Source organism: Ovis canadensis, chromosome 16, assembly GCF_042477335.2.
Source record: "Ovis canadensis isolate MfBH-ARS-UI-01 breed Bighorn chromosome 16, ARS-UI_OviCan_v2, whole genome shotgun sequence".
NCBI classification, from domain to species: domain Eukaryota; kingdom Metazoa; phylum Chordata; class Mammalia; order Artiodactyla; family Bovidae; genus Ovis; species Ovis canadensis.
The window spans coordinates 26,896,950-26,912,660 of NC_091260.1; the positions used below are offsets into that span (position 1 = coordinate 26,896,950).

General features: G+C 37.9%; 3 protein-coding genes across 6 annotated transcripts in view; 1 reads left to right on the top strand and 2 right to left on the bottom strand.

Annotated features, from left to right (window-relative positions):
- The window catches only part of TRAPPC13 (trafficking protein particle complex subunit 13), a 35,424-nt gene extending 24,473 nt beyond the window's left edge, over window positions 1-10,951 (bottom strand). For all 4 annotated transcript variants that reach the window (XM_069556300.1, XM_069556299.1, XM_069556298.1 and 1 more), the window contains exons 1-2: window positions 10,246-10,951; window positions 116-184 (exon numbers count right to left, since the gene is read on the bottom strand). In XM_069556300.1, coding sequence (XP_069412401.1) covers window positions 116-184; window positions 10,246-10,291 — 115 coding nt within the window. In that variant the 5' untranslated portion in view covers window positions 10,292-10,951. The remainder of the gene's footprint in view (window positions 1-115; window positions 185-10,245) is intronic.
- Window positions 5,210-6,663, bottom strand: SHLD3 (shieldin complex subunit 3). Its single transcript, XM_069556307.1, has one exon. The coding sequence runs from the start codon at window positions 6,571-6,573 to the stop codon at window positions 5,815-5,817; it is 759 nt and encodes a 252-aa protein (XP_069412408.1). The 5' UTR covers window positions 6,574-6,663; the 3' UTR covers window positions 5,210-5,814.
- Window positions 10,924-15,711, top strand: part of TRIM23 (tripartite motif containing 23) — a 34,860-nt gene continuing 30,072 nt past the window's right edge. Inside the window, exon 1 of the mRNA XM_069556292.1 lies at window positions 10,924-11,116. Within this exon, the coding sequence (XP_069412393.1) occupies window positions 11,036-11,116 (81 nt within the window). The 5' untranslated portion in view covers window positions 10,924-11,035. The remainder of the gene's footprint in view (window positions 11,117-15,711) is intronic.

Consider the following 15,711-nt stretch of genomic DNA (forward strand, 5'->3'; position numbering starts at 1 on the left):
AAACAAGCAAAGAAGGATAGAGCAAAGAGTCAGTGTAAGATTGGCAAGGCTAGGCTTATCCCCAAGGTAATACAACTCTTTCCTAGGTACAAGAAGAATAAAGCATGTGTCATACCAGGTAAGTCTTTCTCTTCACATGTTACTGGAATATTGGTGAATAAAGTAGGTTTGGTCAACCGCATAACTGTCAATTAGAAAAGTAGGGAAAATAAGAAAGAATATATTAATATTTTATGCCAGTGTCCCCAAGTTGAATGTATGAGATTAATAAATTTTATACTATGGTAAAATATAAATACGACCTAAACTTGGTATAATATTAAGTATTTCCCAAGATTACTATACAGCAATAATTTACTAAAAATGTTAATATGTAACAAGAAGAATTTTATATATGACAAAGAGAACAATTTTGCTTTTACTTACAATCTAAGGAATTATAAAAATCATATACAAATGTAATATGTCTCATTATACAAAAAGTAGAAAATAAAAGAATTCGAAAACTTAAGGTATAGTAGGAGAATAGACTTTAAAAAGATCCTGAGTGACTTCACTGTAAAGAATACCAACAAATTATTATTAACCAATATTGGTCTGACAGGGAAAAAGTTAGGATGCTTTCATATTGTTTGAATATGAAACAATACTTTTATGCAAAAAGGATTTTTGTAAACTTTATCCATGTGTTATAATCATGGATCACTGAAGTTCAGTAAGTAGCCCTTTCAGTTCAGTTCAGTCACTCAGTTGTGTCCGACTCTTTGCGACCCCATGAATCACAGCAGGCCAGGCCTCCCTGTCCATCACCAACTCCTGGAGTTCACTCAGACTCACATCCATCGAGTCATTGATGCCATCCAGCCATCTCATCCTCTGTCGTCCCCTTTTCCTCCTGCCCCCAATCCCTTCCAGCATCAGAGTCTTTTCCAATGACTTAAAGTAGCCCTTTAAGTAATATTAATTCTCTGTAAACATTATGAAAGTGCCAGTAAATGTGTAGGTTTACAGAATTCCAACCAAAACTAGTATTTGTTCGTGGAAAATGAGAAATGTATCTAAAGTTTATCTAGAAAAACAAATAAAAATAAGCTATAGAAATTCACAGGAAACAATGAGAAAAAACTGGACATAATAGACAGCAAAACATGTAAGTCCATAACCAACTAATATGCTTATTAATATAAGACCATAGATATGTTAGAGAATTTATGTTCATTTTTTAAATATAAATTTATTTATTTTAATTGGAGGTTAATTACTTTACAATATTGTATTGATTTTGCCATACATCAACATGAATCTGCCACAGATTAATCCTCCTCCCTCCCCGTACCATCCCTCTGGGTCGTCCCAGTGCACCAGCCCCAAGCATCCAGTATCATGCATCGAACCTGCACTGGCGATTCATTTCATATATGATATTATACATGTTTCAATGCCATTCTCCCAAATCATCCCACCCTCTCCTTCTCCCACAGAGTGCAAAAGACTGTTCTATACATCTGTGTCTACTCAGCCATTAAAAAGAATACATTTGAATCAGTTCTAATGAGGTAAATGAAACTGGAGCCTATTATACAGAGTATTAGAGAATTTTAAGCAGCCAAACCAATCAACACTATAAGGTATTAGGAAACTGGCTCACTATCTGGGAAACATGCAATTTAGTTTACCTTTCAAATATCGAATACTGTATGTATCAAATAATAGACAAAAATTAAGTAATAGAGAACCAGAAAAAGTGAAAATTTATTATACCTAATCTAGCAAGGATAGGACATTCTAATTAAAAAATCTTTTTCAATTATTTTCAAAGATTGACTTTTCATCACATCAAAATGAAGACAAAAATATAGAAGTAAAAATCATATAAACTCTATTACAGAAAATGAATCCTAGAACTTTTATTAAAATGTTCATTCAAATCTAAGTGTGCCACAACTGAGCCTGTGCTCCAGAGAACCAAAGCCGCAACTACCGAAGCCTCTGCACACCTCTCATAGCACCTTGTATTTATCATGGACTATGTTTATTCACTTATTAGTTTATATCACTCCTATTCAAACTCCTTGTAGTTTAAGCTCTTATGTATCATGTTCAGTTTTGTAGTCTTGCCACTTGACACAGGTTCTGGCAGAATTAGCACCTCATCCTAATCCTCAAGTAAGTGGTATTTTTGAAGATTTAACTTTCATGAACTGAGGCCACTAAACAATGTTATAATGAATAGATGGCTGCTGAGATAGTCAAAAAAAGCTAACCTTAAAATTTCTAAAGTCACTTGTGTAGTTGATATTTACTGAACATTTACTAGTGCCAGACTTTATGCTAAATACAAGTACTGACACATTTAATTCTCAAAACTATAAGGCTGAAATTATCATTATCCTCCTATAACAGATAAGGATGGTGCCTTGAGAAGGTAATTTATATATAAAAGATTATAAAGCAGATAGATGTCAGAACTAGACTCTAATGACTTCATTCTGTTCAAAAATAATTTTCCCTATTAATTTTCCCTCAATTTATTCACATAATTATAAGCCCTGGGTCATAAACCTGGAATGTCAAGCTTTATTAGAAACATCTCATGGGAATTCAAAGTCCATCTCTCTCTCTCAGAACATTAACCAGTTGCACATCAGTGACATGGAAAAGAAGTGAATGGGGAAGTATTTCAAACCTCTTTTCACTCTTCCTTTTAACTAGGAAAACAGATTAAAACCTGAAGAGGATACATTTGATTTACACTTGATTATGAAATTCAGATTTCACCTAAAATTTTGTAAAAAAAAACACCAACTTTTTAAAGTCTTCAATAAATTATTTTAGCCAGAATATTAAAAAAAAATTATTTCAAATCCTTAGAGTTCTTACCATATTTAGTTTTCCTTGTCTAGTTCCTGAAGGCATTCAATTTTGTGAACCTTTGAATAATCTGGGATATTTTGAGCAGATTAAATAAGTGAATCATTATGCAGGAACTCATCTGAGAAATTCATGTGATGCCCTTCACATCTGTTTTCTTGGAATGGATTAACATTTATAACACAGACAGAGAAAAATAAAATTATGGTATCATTGCCTCTTTCCTAGAGAGTAAATGCTTTGGGATTCTCCGGGCCAGAATACTGGAGTGGGTACCCATTCCCTTCTCCAAGGGATTTTCCCAACCCAGGAATCAAGCCAGGGTCTCCTGCGTTGTAGGATTCTTTACCAGCTGAGCTACCAGGGAAGCCCTAAATGTTTTGGCATTTCACCAAATGCCCTCCGATTCATCTTCCTGTACATGTTTTTTTTTCCCTCAATTTATTCACATTGATGACTTAACAGTGGAACCTACAAATATTGCTGAGCCCTACTATTAGAGCTAGAATCATCAGTCGTAAGGTTTTAAATACTCTTAAGAAGGCTTCAAAGATGTGGCAGTGGACTCTCAATTCTTTAAGTATTGTCTAGGAAGATGAGACATGAATTGCTTCTTCCTTTAAGATCATGGCACTATTTGCAGTAAAATTCACTTTCCCAGTTCTGATTCACCTTTTCATTGTTTCTCAAAGGGGAAGAAAACAATTTATACAGAGTAAATTAGAGAAATTTACATCTGCCACATATGAAGACAAAGAAGCACTTTTTAATGTGATTCTTTAATTAAAGAGCTGCTCGTAAGAGGCTCATAAGAAAATATTCCTAAGAATATTTTCAGTTCTGTGTATCATCATTTTAAAATAACAAGAATGTACTATAAAAGAAACACTGTGGTCTATGTAAGTGACCATGTCTTATGATTACTTAACTTTTAACCCTTGATTAACAACCTAATGCTGTGCAAGACCTGAACAACAGAAAATTGTTTATGATAGCCTGCTTTTGAACTGTGGTGTTGGAGAAGACTCTTGAGAGTCCCTTGGACAGCAAGGAGATCCAACCAGTCCATCCTAAAGGAGATCAGTCCTGGGTGTTCATTGGAAGGACTAATGCTGAAGCTGAAACTCCAATACTTTGGCCACCTCATGTGAAGAGTTGACTCACTGGAAAAGACACTGATGCTGGGAGGATTGGGGGCAGGAGGAGAAGGGGACGACAGAGGATGACATGGCTAGATGGCATCACTGACTTGATGGACATGAATTTGGGTAAACTCCGGGAGTTGGTGATGGAAAGGGAGGCCTGGCGTGCTGCTATTCATGGGGTCGCAAAGAGTCGGACACGACTGAGCGACTGAACGGAACTAAACTGAATAACACTGTTGCTGCTGTTAAGTGAGTAAGTCACGTCTGGCCCTTTTGTGACTCCATGGACTGTAGCCCACCAGGCTCCTCTGTCCATGGGATTTCCCAGGCAAGAATACTGGAGTGCGTTGTCATTTCCTTCTCCAGGGGATCTTCCCGACCCAGGGATCAAACCCTGTTCTCCTGACTGCAGGCAGTTTCTCTCGCACTGAGCCACCTGCAAACCTCACTGGTAAAAATGAATAATTTCTGACTTTTCACCAGCAGTTTTGACTGCAAAGATGACTAATGAATGAAAGAGGAAGTAATTACTGAAGAAGTTATCTTGGAAACTCCCTCTACACCTGGTGATTTTTTTCATTTAAAGATTTTTGGAAGCATTCATGTACATGATGATTATTTTCTACAGAGCAGTCTCATTTGAGACAATAAAAAAGGGGCTAATAGTTGAAAACAAAAACGTGTTTGAACAGTGTGAAACCTAATTAGAAAAGATAACCTCTTCAGTTAAAAACTGGTAGACTTCTTAGGTTTTAAGGAACCTCAAGATGCATGGGTTATGAGAAATCCTCCAAAGGGCACATTTACCTTGCCAGGCACTGTGCCACAAGGCAAGCATGTTTTTGCCTTCCTAATGAATATAGTCTTACTGATTTTTTTATGAATATAGTTTAAATATTAATAATAGTGTCTCTATGTTAGCTCTGAGGGCAGGGTCCATATTTGCCCCTTCTCCACTTTACTCTGGCACCTATTTCATGGTAGGCATTCAAATTTGTTAAATATACTTTCTAATAAAACCTTTATTATATACTGACTTTGGAGATTTTTATAAAATGATGTGGAAACCCATTAACATTTTGCTATGGGAAACCCACAGTGAATCCAAGAACCACAGAACTAGTGATTAGCATTACCAATATCAGACTGAATTATCTGTGTTAAACAAAGAATAAATTGATCTCTTATCCATATTTGATACTTCACTTCAAAATATGTTTATTGCCTTAAAAATATATTATGGTCTTAGACAAATTACACATTTTGTACTTCTGTTTCAAAACAACACATCAGCTATTGTCTATTACATATCTTTGGTCATAATAAGCAGAATATGGGCTGGTCTTTCAATTTCAATTACATTATGCCACATGAGTATCATTCCCAACAGAATTGGTTTTAGTTTTATTTAAAAAAAAATCATTACACTTTAGGTGAGTTAAGAAAAAATCCTATAAAATTAGATTCTGGGAATTTATCAAAATCCAAACTATTCACTGTAATTCACAGAAATATCTAATTGAACTAGTGGAAAAGCAGTAACAGAACAAGAAGAGTAGAACATTCTACCTTTAAATTCAGTTTGAATAATAATTCATCACAATTCAATTAAAGGAAAGCTGCTCAAAGTAGAACCCAGAAAGTTCCTGACTTAAATGGAAAGCCTAGGAATGCACCCGACATTTACTTTTGGGACACAAATTGTATACATAACCACACACTTAAAAATTTATTCATCTGTTTCATTCTTACTCAGTTCATTCACAATATTCTTTTTTTGGACAATCACTGTAATTCATCACATACTAAAAATAACACCATATTTATGCACAAATAAATTAATTTTCCCAGTAAGAGCTAATCTTCCTTTAAGAAGATTCCCCACATATTCACAGTACATAATATCACAGAACACCCATATCTGGCCTAAATGTCTCTGAATTGTAGCATTACAAGATGGAAGTTCATTGTGCCTGATAATTCGATTGAGTTTTGCCCAAATGTCTTCCAGAGTCTGGCTGTTACAAATAGTGTGTTCTATTGTCCATCTTGCTCTATAAAATGAGTGCAAATTTAGTGCCTTTAGATTATCTCGCAATTCTTTACACAAAGGAGAAATATTTTCAGTACAGTTACTGCTGGGAAGTGATGATACACTCCAAGACCTTTTCTTGTGCCGTTTTTCTCTTTCTGCCTGTTTCTCCAGACTTCCAGAATTAGACTGTTCATTCAGCGTGTGTGATTGGATTAAGTGCTTCTTTCTTTTCAAATTAGGCTGAAACTCCAACAGATCTACTGTGCAATCATAACTCTGTGATTTAATACTATGTTCTGAAATGGCTAAGTACTGTCTCACATCTTCAGCTGTCTCTTCAGAAATCCCAGGTGGTGATCTTTTAGGTTTGAGTGGAAGTCTGGACCCATCATGTGGAAACCAAGGACTAAATCTCAATAGCGGACGTGTAGGAAAGTCTTGAATTGCTTTCTCTGCAATTTTTGGCAGTTGTGTGGGATCACTCTCATATGGTCGATAATGTAGTATTACTTCTGTAGTCATTCTGCAGTAATCCTTCTATTCTTAATGAAGAGAAAATTTCTTAGCTGAGCTCCTCAGAGCTAGAATGTAATTTATAATTACAAGACTCTCTCTCTTTCCATATCAGAGGGAAACAGGACCTAAAGTGGAAGTATTACAAAGAATAAGATATGGTAGGGAGAGCCTATATACAGATAGGCAGGGAAAAAAAGAAAAAAACAAAACCAATTCTAATATGATATTTTATCAGAGTGCTACTGGTAAATGTGAATGCACTCCACAAAACTGGAAGCCCTTTCTCTCAAGAAAATAAGGAATCTGGATAACAAATCCTTAACATCCTTTTAACCTAAAACTTCTAATAATCAACATATTTAACTGAACAGATGTAACAGATTTAGAAGTACTGCTATTAATATATTAATATATAATAACCCTATAGCAAAAACAAAAAGTAAATTAAGATTTTTAAAATACTAGAGCCATATGAAGATAATGAACAAAAATGCAATAATACTTAAAAATCTGAGATGTGAATTGAGGACAACGAAAATCACTGTAATTTTTAATCTACCTTGAAGAAAATGGATCCTCTCATACTTTAAAATTACACGAATTCTACCAAATAGAATACTTAAATGATTTTATTTCATTCTCAGAAGTAAACACTTGAAGTGGAAATGCAAATGAAAACACGAAAATGGTTTAACTTTTCATTTTAATCAGACTAGGAACTGGTTTCATGACAAAGTCTCATCTATATAACTGGGGCAATTAAGCAGTGTCAAAACCTTAGTAGCATGGCTCCTGAATTCCAATTGGGAGGATGAACAAGAAGGCTAGCACCTTACTTTTTTCCTCTTAGAACACAGAAGTATTCACGTTACACCAAATTAAGTCATCAAAAGTAAGTGCCAGTACACAACACACAGGTTCAATAATGCAGCCTTCTCTGGATCTGCAAGTTAAGACTTCCTAATTGGGCCCAAAGCTCATAATGCAGGCTCTTTTAAATCCTAGCTTCTGGAGTTAAAAACAAGAGGTTGGGGCTTCCCTGGTGGTTCAGTGGTAAAGAATCTGGCTGCTAATGCAGGAGACATGGGTTTGATTCCTGAGCTGGAGGTCCCATGTGTGGTGGAGCAACTATGCTCGCATGGCACAACTATTGAGCCTGTGCCCTGCAGCAAGAGAAACCACCACAGTGAGAAGCCCCTGCACTGTAACTACAGAGGAGCCCCGCTCCTTGCAACTACAGAAAAGTCCGAGCAGCAATGAAGACCCAGCACAGCCGTGCGCGTGTGCTTAGTCACACAGTCGTGCCCGACCCCTGCGACCCCATAACTGTAGCCTGCCAGGCTCCTCTGTCCACAGGATTCTCCAAGCAAGAATACTGGAGGGGGTTGCCATTTCTTCCTCCGGGGGATCTTCCCCACCCAGGTCTCTTGCATTGCAGGCAGACTCTTTACTGACTGAGCTATGAGGGAAGCCCTAGCACAGCCATAAATAAATAAAATTTTAAAAACAAACAAAAAAGAGGTTGAATCATTTCTTCCAAAAATCATCAGAGAACTACTTGATGATGCTTCTCCCGTTGCCACGATAACTGTGAGTGGAGGCTCCCTGTCATGATGTCACAACACTCATTTGACCAATGTTCTGAAAACTCAAAAGTAACCAATCTCATGATTCTTTTCCCTACTGTTAATGTTCACTGACTAAAAGATTTGACAACTCTTAAATTCAAAATGACTGTGATCCTTAATATCCATTTTTAACATGGTTCTAAATATATATAGCATATTCTTTTATTACTTAATAATGCTTTTAGTTTTTCTTCCTTCCATTTTTACATTTGAAGATATGGCATTGAGAATTCTTTCACTGTTGTCTGAATTTATTCAGTGTTGTATTCCAGGGACACTGAAGTTGTGAGAACGCCTTAATATTTTACATATATATGAAAGCAAACTGATATATTTGGCATTCAATGATTAGAACTTGTGAAAATTCTTAGATAATTAGGACAATGGAGAAAATGGGTCCAAAGAGCTTTAAGAAAGCTGAAACTGACACTGACTTTCAAATAACTTGTCCTTTTAGGTTGCCAAAATACTCCTTCCCAGGAACCTTCTGTTTTGGAAAATAAAAAATACCTAGGAAAGACCATTGTACCAGCCTAAAAAGACAGTGGCAGTTAGCCTCCACATCACTGGAATTTAACTGTATCCTTGAATGTGTATAAAATGACATCTAGTAGCTAACAGAACTTCTCCAAATTTCCATCAAAATACTAAGGGAATAAGAGCTTCCGAAAATGCTCTTTCCTTCATTTGAAGGCAACATGGAGTCTTGGAAAGATGAAGGCCCTATGTTGAAATACCACCTCAATCACTTACTAGCTTTGTGATCTGGAAAAAGTTTAACTGAGAGTTAAGCAATATATATTCTACATATCTGATATAAGACTGAGATGAAAAACGTGACGATTTCTCTTCTTTCTTTCTTTCAGAAATAAGTCATTTTAGTCCAGGCCATTTGCTCAGGCTAAGCTCACAGGTCTTACTGCTATTAGTTAACATTTCAAATTCTTAGTTCCATAGTCAGAGACAGTTTTGATAACCCCAACTATTAGTACATGCTTTTTGTACAAATGAAACTGGTTAGCTTCCGGAATGTCTGATGCTTACAGTGTAAGTTAGGGGGTAAGAATCCCTCAAAACGGATACCATAAGAAAAGTGCAGTTAGCTGAATTCACATGTCTACCGAGCATCTTCTCAGTTCAGTCCAAGAAGGTACTGGTAACCACAGAGTAGAGCGCCAAAGAAATAAGTGCATATATGGTAGTAGAAAACAGATAAAATAAAGCTAAAGGCATTTTAAATAAAAGATCGCAGAGAACAATCTGAGATCTCAGGAATTTTAGAGAAAGTATGCCCTGTTGGTTCTCCCTAAATAATAATCCAATCAAATAATCAAACTTACTCAGAACTGTATGCTGTATATAGAAAATGAAACTTGATGCGAATTTTCCCATACACAATACTCTGAAGTAAACTGCAGTGAGTTTTAACAAACCTAAATTATATGTTGTAGTACTACGCATTTCTAAATGCTTGGCACAATACTAGACTAATTTCACTAAAGCTGAAGCCTGGTAAAGTTGTCACTGCCGAATGAAGAGACAAGAGACAGGGGGAAAAACCACTTTAGATACCCGCTATTAATCATCTCGGTTCACACAGGTCTCTCCCCGGGTAGGGTGGGAACTTCAGCATCTGCGGCTAAAATCTGTTTGGTGGCTTCAGCAACATATAACAGGGTAAGTAATTTACCAGGTATCTATTTCATTCTAAGATGAGTAGGAAATGGCAACCCACTCCAGTATTCTTGCCTGGAAAACCCCATGGATAAAGAGCCTGGCGGGCTATAGTCTATGGAGTTGCAAAGAGTCGGACATGACTGGTTGACTGAGCACTCATATTTCATCCCGTCGCAGGGGTCTCAAACCTAGAAAGTGAAGAATAGCTTCCTCTCGCTCCACGGCAAGAAACTGAACAGGAGGGCGAGCACTGACTGTTTAAGAAGGACGAGATCTACATCCCAGGGGTCAGGTCTACGTGCCAAAAGCTGCAAGAATTAGTGAGAAAAGGGGAAAAAACAGCGTAGAGGAAGCCGGGTTCGCAAAAATTTACCTTTCAGGGCCAGCAGGTGCTCCTGTTTGGGGGGATTCACCTCCATTTTGACCGGCACTTTGAACCCACTGCCTACGGAGGCTGAAGAGGTTCACTTAGCTCGGAAGAAAACAGAAAGCCGAAGTTCCGGAAGACCGCATCACATTCCCAATCGTTTCTTCTCTGCTGGTGGTGCCTTAAATTCTCTTACCACGTCCTTTAGCGACTCAACGGCTTCCTTTTACCAAAGCCATCTCTTGCCTCTTAGAGACATACATAAAATACTTCTCTATTTTCCAGCCACAATCACAAACCGCGACTTCAAGAAATCACTCCTCGGAGACAATACGCGGCCCTGCAAATACCTACATCTCCCAGTAACTGCTGTAAGATGTGGCATGCTGGGATTTGTAGTTCAAAAGCCGCAAAGCCTGCAGGGAGATGAAGTCCCCTTTCATCCACTGCGTTTTACAACTGGGGAGAAAAGGTCTTTACTGGAACAAGAATTTCACCCCAAAACCTTACTTCTGTCTTAGCCCTTATCTTTTGCTTTAATTTTACTCCTCTCATCAAATTGATAGAAGTCTGACGGAGACTGAAAATCTCCAGACTCTTCAATAAAAATAACAAAGCTCCCATTCGCAAGCCTCTGCTGGCGTCAAAAGGTGCGAGGAAGCCGCCTCGGCGGCGCCCGGCGTCGTAATGCGCCTGTGCGCCAGCGGCAAGCGCCGAGGCTTCTGGGTAGGTGGCTTTACCCCGCCCCTCATGTGAAGGCCTTCTCGGCTGCTTCAGTGGCGAGGCTCCTTCTGGGATGGCTGCTCTGGTTGTAAACAAGCCTGGAGCGGGACTAGACAGTGGTCGTCAGGGCAGCCGGGGGACGGCCGTGGTGAAGGTGAGGGACCTTGCGTGCTCTGTTCTCCGCCATCGGCCTCCCTTCGGTTCATCCCGGAGATCTGGCTTTTTTTTGGGCGGGTTGCGCGGACTCGGGTCCCTCTCCGCTTTACAAGCCTATGCTTCCCCTCCGGACCTTTATCCCTGCAGGCTTGAGGTTACCGGGTCTCCTGGTCATTCTAGTCTTTTGTAGTCGCCAACGGGGACTTTTGTGAAAAGGATCCTATGGGCCTGTGAGAGTGACCTGGGCTGATCTTTCCTCAGGCCTTCTGTTTTTAGCTAAGCCCAACAGACATTAATAAGCTTATTTTTATGAAATTGATCCATTATTATTGACAGATACTATCTTAGATATTTTACCTCGTTAATATCTATTTATGAAGTAATTGTTGATTCTAGTTTTACAAGTGAGGAAACTCAGGTTTCGGTTAACACTGTAGCTGAGCCAGAATTGACTGCTCTAAAGTATTCTTTTCGTTAAAGCACTACTTCTTTTTAATCAGACCTCTGTTATTGGTTGACCTGCCCTCTCCTCTTTTGGTAGTACGGGTGTTCAACAGCCCCGTTAATGCTCGGGAATATCAATTACCCTATGTTTGAAGTTTTAAATTCTGCCATGTTTAAATGCTCTAAAATGGGTTTACCAAAAATTCAGTTGAAATAACCGTAGAATCCACTTTTCCGTATATAGATAGATCTGGAAGGGAGAACTGATCTTAATAACCTTTAGAATCCCCTGTAATCTCAGATAGTGGTAATTCGTATTCCTGGCTACATATTACTGAGGACTTAAAAAAAAAAAATACAGACACACACAAAAACGATTTAATCCCCTAGTTCAGCTTAAGTTGTTATCAGTATATTTTTTTGCATTCCCAGAATACTTTTAATGTGCAACTAGGGTTCAAAACCATTGAAGGAGATATCTGAAATTCTTTTAAGATCTTGAGTAATAGGCACCTGTGATTTTTCATCTAACGTTGGTTTCATATGACAACGAATGATACATTTTTGCCTTCAACTATATTATCAATCGATATTGGTGGTTGTTGATTCGTCTTTTAAATATTAATAAAGTTATTTTGAAGATACATAGCATATCTGAGATATGAAGCTGCCCTCATTATTTGGCTTGTATGATTGAGATTTTATTTATTGAATTGTGCTTTTTCTAAGTAGAGAATACCTGAAGATTGTTTTGTGAAATAACCTGAATTAAGAAGTAATAGGAATGTATATTACTACTGTCTCTGCTTTTGTTATCTTGTTTGTCTTAAAATCTGAAAAATATACCAAAACCTGATGTAACTCCAGTTTATTAAAGCACAGAGATTGGTAAATTAGAGGCTCATTTTGTTAATTTTCATTTTTATCTGTAAAACGTGACTGAGATGTGCAGTAGGATAGTCCTTTTTGGCAAGAGCCTCATGCGGTAATTTGTAAGATAAATTACAAATCAAATTAAAAAAAATCCTCATGGCCATTGTTACAGATGGAAGTAAGAAGTGTTCATTGGAAGGTAAAAGTTGAAGTATATAATGCTAATGTTTGTATATATAAAATGTCTTCCTGTTTTATGAACGAGTTGCTAGAGTTTTCTTGTTAGGAAAAACAGACAGAAATTGGATATGAAATTATTTATCTCCACAAAAGAATAGTGAACTGCCTTCAGTTCAGTTCAGTTTAGTTGCTCAGTTGTGTCTGACTCTTTGTGACCCCATGAACTGCAGCACATCAGGCCTCCCTGTCTATCACCAAATCCCGGAGTTTACCCAAACTCATGTCCATCAAGTCGGTGACGCCATCCAACCAGCTCATCCTCTGTCATCCCCTTCTGTCCCGTCCTGCCCCCAATCCCTCCCAGCATCTGGGTCTTTTCCAATCAGTCAACTCTTTGCATGAGTGGCCAAAGTATTGGAGTTTCAGCTTTGGCATTAGTCCTTCCAATGAACACCCAGGACTGATCTCCTTTAGGATGGACTGGTTGGATCTCCCTGCAGTCCAAGGGACTCGCAAGAGTCTTCTCCAACACCACAGTTCAAAAGCATCAATTCTTCAGCGCTCAGCTTTCTTCACAGTCCAACTCTCATATCCATACATGACCACTGGAAAAACCATAGCCTGGACTAGACGGACCTTTGTTGGCAAAGTAATGTCTCTGCTTTTGAATATGCTATCTAGATTGGTCATAACTTTCCTTCCAGGGAGTAAGTGTCTTTTAATTTCATGGCTGCAATCACCATCTGCAGTGATTTTGGAGCCCCCAAAAATAAAGTCTGACACTGTTTCCACTGTTTCCCCATCTATTTCTGATGAAGTGATGGGACCAGATGCCATGATCTTCATTTTCTGAATGTTGAGCTTTAAGCCAACATTTTCACTTTCAGTTTCATCAAGAGGCTTTTTAGTTCCTCTTCACTTTCTGCCATAAGGGTGGTATCATCTGCATATTTGAGGTTATTGATATTTCTCCCGGCAATCTTGATTCCAGCTTGTGTTTCTTCCAGCCCAGCGTTTCTCATGATGTACTCTGCATATAAGTTAAATATCAGGGTGACAATGTACAGCCTTGATGTGCTCCTTTTCCTATTTGGAACCAGTCTGTTTTTCCATGTCCAGTTCTAACTGTTGCTTCCTGACCTTAATCCTTTGAAAATATGGCCTCCTTTATTAAAATTTAATTTGCATGAGATAAGTTTGAAGCCCTCTTTGGCATATTGTGAAGTTTATAACACTAAGAGCTTTTTTCCTATCTAGGACTTAATTTCTTATGCTGATAGCCACACTTCCTATTCATAAATACTGAAGAAAAAATTTCTTACTCTATTATTTACTGAGATGATGCAAAATAGTCTAGTAACTGTGGTTTACTAGAATTTTACTAAAATTCAATGGAATTTTACTAGTACTTTTTGAAAAAAACCTATGGTAGTAACATGAATAATGATGCTGTTAAAGATACAAGATCTGAATGAAAAAAGTAAAATTTTAATTTGGTTCTTTGGAGTTTTGTGATATATAATGGTAATATATTATGATGTCTCTATATGAGAACATTTATTTAAAATGTTGCACTTACTTTGTAATATCTAATTTCTAGTGTGAATATCTTTTCTGTAATTTGATATTGAAGATTTTTTCTTTTCTTTTTTTTAAGTGAAGATATTTAAGTGATACTTTTTTACTGACTTTTTAAAAAAATTCAGGATAATATGAAGTGTGTATATTGTATATATATGTGTGTACATATATATATATGATTTATGTGTAGTTATTCTCCAGCTGTTTCCATTCTTCAAAGAGAACTACAGTTACAATGTAATGTTACATTGTAACATTACAATGTACTGTATCATGCCAGAAAGATAGTAGGCTTGTAAAGCAATATATATATAAATATATATAAAAGAGAGTGAAAAAGTTGGCTTAGAGCTCAACATTCAGAAAATGAAGATCATGGCATCTGGTCCCATCACTTCATCAGAAATAGATGGGGAAACAGTGGAAACAGTGTCAGACTTTATTTTTGGGGGCTCCAAAATCACTGCAGATGGTGACTGCAGCCATGAAATTAAAAGACACTTACTCCTTGGAAGGAAAGTTATGACCAATCTAGATAGCATATTCAAAAGCAGAGACATTACTTTGCCAACAAAGGTCCGTCTAGTCCAGGCTATGGTTTTTCCAGTGGTCATGTGTGGATGGGAGAGTTGGACTGTGAAGAAAGCTGAGCGCTGAAGAATTGATGCTTTTGAACTGTGGTGTTGGAGAAGACTCTTGCGAGTCCCTTGGACTGCAGGGAGATCCAACCAGTCCATTCTAAAGGAGACCAGTCCTGGGTGTTCTTTGGAAGGAATGATGCTAAAGCTGAAACTCCAGTATTTTGGCCACCTCATGCAAAGAGTTGACTCATTGGAAAAGACTCTGATGCTGGGAGGGATTGGGGGCAGGAGGAGATGGGGATGACAGAGGATGAGATGGCTGGATGGCATCATCGACTCGATGGACGTGAGTTTGAGTGTACTCCGGGAGTTGGTGATGGACAGGGAGGACTGATGTGCTGCAGTTCATGGGGTCGCAAAGAGTCGGACATGACTAAGCTACTGAACTACGAATATTCTCTTTAGCTCCCCAAAGATATATACTTGCAAAACAGTGTATATAAAAATATATGCCTCCTTTATATCTTCTCCATTATGCAAAAGTTAAATATTCTATATGTTATTTTTCACTTTGCTGTATTCATATGGAATCATTCTGTGTATACATAGTTTCCTGACTCTTCCTCCCTAGACTGCATGTGTGCGTCGGTGCTCAGTCATGTCCGACCCTTTGTGACCCTGTGGACTGGAGCCCGTCAGGCTCTCCTCCATGGGATTCTCCAGGCAAGAATACTGGAGTGGGTTGCTGTTTCCTCCTCCAGGGGATCTTTCCAACCCAGGAATGAAACCTGCGTCTCCTGCGTCTCCTGCATTGCAGGTGGATTCTTTACCGCTGAGCCATCCGAGAATCCCCCCACTAGAGTGCATAGTTTTGCAGTATATGAATGTTGCTTAATTTATTTTCTGTGTATATTTAGTTTGTTTCCAATATTTT

Coding starts and splice junctions, on each gene's coding strand:
- SHLD3 (XM_069556307.1), bottom strand. CDS start 6,573: ATGACTACAGAAGTAATACTACATTATCGACCATATGAGAGTGATCCC.